Below are 8,828 nucleotides of genomic sequence, written 5' to 3' on the forward strand. Positions count from 1 at the left end.
TGTTATTTATATATATGTATAATACATATTTTTATTAGTATTTTAGTATTAACTTTTTATTTATTGTATTCCTTGCTTCTATCTATGTATTCAATTCAATTCAAAGGGCTTTATTGGCATGAAGGTTTCAAGAATAATGTTGTCAAAGCATCAAAGTACAATTTGTCCAAATATTTAGACAGTACACAATAACAGTAATATGAACATCAACACAACATATATACAGTATATCCTATGCATGTATTTGGGGGTCTGTAATAGGCTACTACTGGGGACAAATTTCAGACTAAAGACCAGTCAGACAGTCGTGTCCCCAACTGGGAAAAAAGCTGATTTTTGGGTCAGTGGTTAAGGTTATGGTAAGTCTTGAGGAAATTAATGTAAGTCTACATAATGTCCCCAAAAATGACCTATTTTCATGTGAGAAGGTAGTAGATAATATAAGATTTTCCTTCTCTCTGCTCTTTTTGAATGTGTATTATTTTGTTTCAGGTTACAGCTTATACATATATTTTTTGAAAATGTTGTGTTGTACAGTTATCTTTCTTTGACAATAGGGTGGTTTCATTTTTTTGGCAACAGTACAGGGACATTCCTTCCCTTTTTTTAACATGACAATATCCCCATGCACAAAGAAAGGTCCATAAGTTCCATGGCCCATGCACAAAACCTTCACAGAAGAGTGGAGAGAGTCGGTTAATCACATAGAGATGTAATGTTCAGGTGTCTGTATATTTTTGGTCATGTAGTGTGTTCATTTACTTTAGATTAGGCCAAAATACTACGCACCATGATGCACCATATGTCTAACATTTCATTGTCCTCAGTGGAGTCAAACAGTACTGGCATACAATACACAGTAGGATCTTAACATTTTCTCAGCTCCAAGGGAAAGTCTTTTATTGGATAATAGAGTGGGAGCAGACCTAATGGCAGGCTGTAAACAAATGCCCTAACAGCACTCATTTAGCACTGTGTTTATGTTGTAAATCCTAAAGGCTTCCTCTCTCTGTAGAATCTTGTTTTAAGTGCTGTCATGCTGAGAGGGAGTAATTGGTTTATTGTGTTATTGCAACTCTTAAGACTTTCTTCTTTTGTTCTACATAGATATATTGTATCATAAAAAATGCAATGAAATATGAATCATGTCTAAATAACAGAAATAAATATACTAATTAAATCAACAGGATTTCAACGTTAAGCATTGATACCATACAATATCACACTTTACTTACTGATGTTTATTGCTGCTTTACATTCTGACGTATAACACAGTAAAAACAGACTGTTGCGTTTACAAAAAAAAGGCTTTTGCTGTCAAACATGAACAGACAGTAAATGCAACTTTCTAAAGCAAAAATGTTTGCTTCAATATTTCATCCAAAAAATATATAAAAATATAAAATTGCACTACAGCTGCTGGCTAATAAAAAATAAAATTAAACAGCTGTCATTAGCTATGTTTAAAACACATGTTGGGTACGACTAACAGTACAAAACTTACAACTTAAAATGTAACATAGCACCCACAGATATTATAAGGGTGGTATGTTACATTTCAAATGTTATTTTCGAAATGGTATAGTTTTATTAGGAGGGCTCCAAGGTGGAGGAGGACTGTCTTGCAGTATTGCTCGTATCTGTCTTTCTTCTCTCCGTCTCTTCTGTTCTAGCTCTTTCCTTGCCTGTTGGAAAAAAAACAGAAATAGTCAAACTGGTCATTCAGAACAATGACTGTATGTAAATAAAAGAAATAACCCCAAAGAGTTCACACAACAGGCTGGTGAAGAGAGAGCATCTGTCTCAAAAACACTATTAATTCTACTTACCAGCCAGTGTTCATACATCTCTAAAGCCATTTTATCTCTCTCTTCTTTCATGTATCGTTCCTCCTCTGCTTTATCTTTATTTTCCTTGCGCTCTGTCGTGACTTTGTTTTGCACGGCATCGTTCTTCTTCTCACACCTAAATCATTTGAGAAAAAAAGTGAAAATAGTTTTAGCTGTGAATTAATATACTGTATGTCGTGATTGAGATAAAGGCGATAAAACAGAGGTAAACATCAAGCTTTGGCTGCCATCTAGTGGTTGATCATTTTTTCACACACTAATAGATTTCAGTGTGATGGGACATTACTGTTAATACAAACTTCTTTTTGGAGTGCTTTTGCATTTATACATTTTCTTTTCTTTTCAACCAGTGATTGATTTCTAAACTTTATTCACTTTCAAGAGACACTGTTTCTGTCCATAAGCACATAAGACACAACAGCTCCTACCTATAGAGATCAAGGTAACAATGCTTTTTTTTGTCATGGAAAGACTTTAAATCAGAAAATGTAAAAAAAAAAACAATTAAAGAAAAGGGGAATGATTTACACTCACCAGTCAGAAAACGCTGATCTACTGTCTCTTTTTCTTTCTTCCTCCTCTTCTTGTTTCTTTTGCTGAAGTTTACTTTCAGCCTCTCTTTGTTTTCTATACTTTTCTTTAAGTACATGATCATGCTCACGTTTCCACTTTTCAAACACCTGTAATGATAATAACATTATTGATTAATTGGCTAACATTACACCTTCCCCCAGAGGTTCTTACTATATCTTTCAGATCAATGCTCAATAAATTAACCATATACCTGTGTAGCAGATTGCTTTTTTCTCTCTTTCTCTTCAATATCTCTTTTCTCTTTTCTAATCACATCTTGCTTTTCTTTGGCTTTTGCTTTGAGGCTCTGGGCTTTCTTTTCTTTCCAGGCCTCATATGACGCAACAGCATCTTCCTTTTTAGCTTCTTCTTCCTGTTTGGTTTTTTTTAAAAGATGATAATCAGTGTGCATATATGTTAAATAACCACATGTTTCCTCTAGTCTTTAGAGGCGGTCTGTTGTACTGTAATTCATATTGTTCACCTGTTTCTTTTTTTCTTTCAGAATCTCCTCTTTCTTCTTTAGCAGCATATTCTCTCTTGACTTTTCCTTTTTCTTTTTGAGCCATTCCTGTAAGGAGTACATGTAAGTGGGAAGAGGATTTTCCGACAATGCAAAGCAGTATATATAAATATACACTCTACGGACATAAACACATAAAAATAAAAACCAATGTATTGGATACAGTGTATGATGTCTTCTATTTTACCGTACAATAATCAATATCAGTATTGGAGTCAAGATGCATTTAAAGCTATTAGACAAAGCTCACTCTCGAGATGTTTTAAGTGAAGCAATATGGAGTCTTACAGGGACTTCCCTTCACCATGTGGTACTAAAAAAGACAATACATGCTCATTATTACTCTGACCTGGTAAATAGCGGCTCTGAGTGAATCTGCTGCTTGTGGCGGAGACTCTTGCAGTGACACTTTACGGTCCAGAACTTTGAGACTTCCCAAATACTTTGATTCTATTTTACTGGAGCATGCACTCTGGGGTCTCTGAGAGCTCTTAGAGTGAGAACTCGATGTCCTAATTTAAAATAAAACAAAATAATCATCCATTAAATTAAGCCGTTTTATCCATGAAGATGTAAGTGTATATTAGTGCATGTTGGATAGTATTACCTACCTGCTATCTGATGATTTTTCATGGACATGAGTGACTTGAGCAACAGAATGATCTGAGTGATCTCTTGACTCCTGAAAGAAAACAGACATATTGCCTAAAAAACTTAAAACAGGACTTAAATCAGGATAAGAGCCACAATATATCTAACATCAGACTAACTGAAAGGTCAAAGGTCATGTCAGTCATGCCTGAGAGCAAATGTCTTACATTAAACTCTTCGAATGATGTAGAGTACTTTCTCTCTTGCTCTTTGCTGTCATCAGAAATAAAGCCATCTATAGCAAAAAATATATACACAAATGTTAAAAATATTGTTCTAAAGAAGTGAAGTTATGGTGCAGAACATGTAAATTATTACCTCTGGACCCAGAATCAACTGTGGACTTGGTGAAGAGTTGTGACTGCTCACTCTTACTTGAAGAGGATTTGCTGAAGCTATGTGAATCAGCGTGATCTCCCTCTGCCCACTACGATGCAACAACACAACAAACAAGTTCTCCAATTAGATCACTTTATAAAAAACAAACAAAAAGGACCTTAAAATGTTGAATAACCAAGCAGCGAGACACACGTGTGAAGATGAGGCTTTACTGATGTTGCTAGATGTATCAGTGGAGAGGGGAATAGATGCAGAGGAAGTCTGGGGCCTACTGGTATCCTGAGATTCAGCATCTTCAGCTATCTTCTCCGTTGCATGGAGGCTAAATCCCAGAGTCCTTTGTCGTGGTTTGGGTCTGGGTGGCTCCCTCTCAGTAACACTGTCTGAATAATTAGAGATGGTGGAATTGTCAACATGTTTTAATAACTGTGCTGTTGTTAAGAGACATGGTTTAATGTGTCCTAATGTGTCATGTAACTGCATTTGTGACATAATACAGTGTAAAACCACCTGCTGAGGACATGTGTTTGAGGTCCGCTGTTGATAAATCTCTCCTATCCTCAGTGCTCTCAGAAACAAGGGGACCTGGAGAGTCCATCACACTACTGTCAGATGGTAAGGGCAATGGCAAGTCCAGCAGAGTATCGTCCGATGTTTGGTACGACAGAGATTTACTCGAGTTCTCTCTTGTAGTTTGTGGATCGGTAGATTCCACACGACTGTCTTTAAACTGTACATTATCTTCACTGACATTTGTGGAGTGTTGTGGGGAAAACAAGTTATTGTAAGAGCCGCTGGCGGAGTAGTCCGGTGGCTCATTTTCATGTGGCTCTGATGCCGTTGTGTCTTCCGAGGGAGTTTTCGGCGTTTTCAGGAATGAAACTCTCTTTGTTCTCCCATGTTTGCCTTCGTCGTCTGAGAGCTCAAAGTTGTTGATTTTGGCTTTGCTCTTCCCAACCTTCAATGCATTAGACTTCTGTTTTCTTGATTTACAGAGTTTATTCAAAAAATCTGTGAAATATAGAAAATGATAATCACATAAAAGGATAGAGCCAACCATTAAAGTTAATCTATATGAGATGACCAACAAAAAGTTAACTCAAGGTCCACTTACTAGCAAATACAAATACAATAAAGAATACCATCCACTGAGGAAGACGGAGAGATGAGGTTTAAAAAAAAGTTTGAAACTCAGGAAAAAAGCTGGTAAGTGGACCTTAAGTTAAGTTTTTTGTCAACTTTTATTAACCCCTGAAATAGCGAGATGTGGAAACTATACATGTACTAAACATATGGTCTGTTCCACTGCTGCTATTCCTCTTCTATTCTATTCTAAAAAAAACAAACAAGCAAGACAAGAAGCAGACAAAACAGCATCAAAGCACATAAAGGAGGATACAACAAAACACAATATTTTCTTATATTTCTCTCTCACTTTATTATATACTCTAACTGGAACTAGAGCTGCCTTCACTGTTGCCATCTGCTGTGTTGCCGTGCATGTGACATTAAAACCTCTTGAAGAAAAACCTCACAAACGTCTACAAGAATGCAAGAATGTAGCAGTATGAGAAAATACTATGGATGCATGACACACACAGACACACACACAGACACAGACACACACACACACACACACAAACACACACACACAGACAAACACACACACACACACACAAACACACACACACATACACACACATACGCACACACGCACAGGAGAATCAAATCTCTTCAGGCTGCCTCTGGTTTGCATGAAACACAGTAACATGCATAAAAGTCAGATTAGCTAAGGAAAAGTTATTTACACAAAGTTCTGTCTTCTTGTGATCTGAAAGGAAGTATTCATATAGCTGCTGAACACTGTCAACACGCCTGAACTTAAGCTATCAACAGATGTAGTTAAAGTTGAAACAGACACAAATTACAATGTCAACAAAGACACTAAAGACACTTTTAAAGAGAGCAACTGGGGATCTCTACAGCCACCTCACATATCTAAAACATTTCGATTTGCTCTGTCATCTTACCGTCCTCGTCTTCACTGAAGTCATCTGAGTACGAGTATTGATCTGTTTTAGATTTGCTTGCTCTGGCAGAGACAGCAGCCTGAAGTTCATCCTACAATGACACAAGTGACACTTTATCACAAGCTTCAGAGGATTGTCGGTTTAACTAATTTAGTCATTTCTTCATTTGTCATTATGTAATTATTATTAATAATTAAGGCATTGTATATCATAGCTTCACATACAGCAGAGCAGTAACCTGCTTTGTAGAGCTGCAACGATTTGTCGATTAATCACCAACTATTTTGATAATCAATTAATTGTTCTGAGTCATTCTTTTAAGAAAAAAAAAATCTCTGGACTGCTCCTTTAGCTTTCCTTTTCATTGACTTGACATATGATAAAGATGTGATTGCTCCAATTATTCACAAACTGCTGTGATTCTTTATAGAAAAAAAACAGGCCCTCGTCACCACAAGGACGAAATCAGAACAACATACCTTCAAAAGTACATATATATATATGTGTGTATTATGTACCACAAGAAAAGTGCTAATAAAATATTGTGTCTGGCTACTACGTCACTTTCAATATACAGTGATCGCTTCCTTTGTTTAAATACAGAACAATTGCAGTACATGTAATCATTCTAATGTGAATAATTACTTTGATTACTTGATTCTGCTGAATACATTGTTTTACAATAATCACACCTTTTATAGCCTGTCTTTAAAACTGCAATTCATTTCATTTCAGCTGTGTAAACTAAGTGTAAAATGTGAACATTTAGCAGTCAAAACAAAACTCTTAACAGGCTTATTAAGACCTGTCACTTGTCTGTAAGAAATATTACTTCTGCTTTGTGCATCTGATATGTTGTCAAAGTTTTAGTGAATAACTCCTACTTTATTGCGAATGTATTGCCATCTCAAACACTTATTTTACAATAATCAAACCAATTGATACTTAAAGTGACTGTCCGGGGAGAATATGTAATTCAATCGAGGCCTTTACGTAAACACAGATTAATTTACTCTATTAAAATCCATTCAGTCATTTGGTGGGGTATAACCAGCCTAAAATGGCATGGCTTTTACCTGAAATGTTGTTCTTCTCGATGTTTTCGGGCTTTTTGTGTAAGCCAGTGTCCTGAACTCCTGGTCTGTCATTTTGAAAACTATAAACAGCCTCCTGTGATTGCGTTCATTGACATTAGCATGCTAGCTAGTGTTCGCTAACTGTAACTAGTAGCTACTAAGCTTCCTATGGTGCTATTATAGCTAAATTAACCAAGATGATGATTGTCGGCTTCGATAAATACCACGCAGCTATTCATATGCTACTTTCTAAAGGCACATTGGTAGCTACAGAACGCTGGCTGACGGACTTGTTGATGGTAACCTAGGGAAACGTAGAGTTCCGGTTTCAACACTGCGCACGCTCATATCATTACCAAACAAAAGCGGTTTTTGGGCGACTGATTAACTGGTAGTTTGGCGCTAGAATAATTTTCAATATTTGACATTATTTCGGAGCATTGAATTAATGCTGCTGATATTAGTAAATTATGTAACTATTATTAATAGTTATCTGTCGTTGCTTCACATACAGCAGAGCGGTAACCTGTTTTGTAAAGCTGCAATGATAGACTGTAGCCTAATTAAAGATCTGAGTTATTAATACATATAATCTCTATTAAGATTTGTATATGTAACATCTTTGTTCTAAAGAGCCTTTGTATTTCACGTTTTTCCTGTTTGCTTTAGCAAATTTTTGTCTGTCAGTAAATAGATATGTGTATTCAATCACTAGCAGAGAGGTTACTTTTCTGTATTATGAACAAGGTAAAGGAAATACACATTCTTCACAAAGTCCCTAGTTGGCAGTTTCACTGATAGTGATTTTAGTTAAGCATTCTGTCATTTATGCACGTCTATATTTGTGAATATTGTAATATCTATTTTTATATTTTTTGATCAAATTTCCCTGACTGTGTTGAAGCTCTAAGTTTTACATTGGTATCATTTAATAAAGATGTTGGATGACTTTTCACTGGCAAATCACCAAAACCACACTCAGGTTGTGTTAAATGTTCACATTTCACACTTAGTTTACACAGCAGAAATTGTTTTGCAGCTGTTTCAGTATAAAAAACACATAGTGCTCATATAATCAATCAAAACAGGTTGAGAAAGTTAACCTCCTTCCAAAAATACAAAACAATATATGTACAAACACAGAGCACAGTTTTCATCCATTTCATTCATGTTATTAATTTTTGTACTGTGCGTATTGCTTTGTTTGTTGTTGTTTGCCTCTACATTTTTAGGATACTTTTAGCTTTACAGGTGTGTATGTGAGATGGGCACCAGCAAGTTTCTGCCTTCCCTAATATTCATTGATAAAAGGCCCAATCTGTGATCCCAGTTTAAGCAAATCTGTATTTCATATCCAAAAACTTTAATGGAAGCATAACACATTTACTGCTAATCTATGGAACCTTTAAAGGGAAGTAAAACAGTCGAATGCAATTCTTCAAACGGTGTTTCTCTGAAATACTTGCTTGATGATGGCACAGAAATCTTGGGTGGTTGGTTTATCTGAATGGAGATGTTGCCTATATTCTCAGAAATTAAAATCAAGTCTCTTGATATTTATTCACTAGTTAAAACAGAAAAAATCTGTTCAATTAAATAACTACATCGATTACATCACATAAATTCAATTGATCCTTTTTCTATACTGTAGTTAGTTCAGATTTGATGGATTTATGTGTTATGTACATGTACATGCTGTTTTAGAAAAAGACAAAAGTAATACTAATTAAATGACAACACTATCAGTGTGCACTTTACAGTTTTCAAACAAAACACAGCCAGGCAG

General features: G+C 35.7%; 1 protein-coding gene across 1 annotated transcript; it reads right to left on the reverse strand.

The window, feature by feature from the left end:
* Positions 1-1,220: 1,220 nt before the first annotated feature.
* Positions 1,221-7,390, reverse strand: map9 (microtubule-associated protein 9). Its single transcript, XM_044347631.1, has 13 exons — positions 7,043-7,390; positions 5,967-6,057; positions 4,447-4,947; positions 4,129-4,319; positions 3,916-4,024; positions 3,765-3,832; positions 3,558-3,628; positions 3,296-3,458; positions 2,908-2,994; positions 2,635-2,796; positions 2,385-2,530; positions 1,830-1,965; positions 1,221-1,685 (listed from the first exon to the last, which is right to left on the reverse strand). The coding sequence occupies exons 1-13, from the start codon at positions 7,112-7,114 to the stop codon at positions 1,566-1,568; spliced, it is 1,917 nt and encodes a 638-aa protein (XP_044203566.1). The 5' UTR covers positions 7,115-7,390; the 3' UTR covers positions 1,221-1,565.
* Between the last annotated feature and the right edge of the window lie 1,438 nt (positions 7,391-8,828).

The sequence above is a fragment of the Thunnus albacares genome, chromosome 3, assembly GCF_914725855.1.
Source record: "Thunnus albacares chromosome 3, fThuAlb1.1, whole genome shotgun sequence".
In the NCBI taxonomy this organism is placed as follows: Eukaryota; Metazoa; Chordata; class Actinopteri; order Scombriformes; family Scombridae; genus Thunnus; species Thunnus albacares.

What these genes read in the sequence shown, in the direction of transcription:
- map9 (XM_044347631.1), bottom strand. Translation starts at nt 7,114, where the DNA reads ATGACAGACCAGGAGTTCAGGACACTGGCTTACACAAAAAGCCCGAAA. An exon ending in GTAAAGCCTCATCTTCACAC is followed by an intron (nt 4,025 to 4,128) that starts GTGTGTCTCGCT and finishes GTTGCATCGTAG; the next exon opens with TGGGCAGAGGGAGATCACGC. An exon ending in AAAAGCAATCTGCTACACAG is followed by an intron (nt 2,531 to 2,634) that starts GTATATGGTTAA and finishes TTATCATTACAG; the next exon opens with GTGTTTGAAAAGTGGAAACG.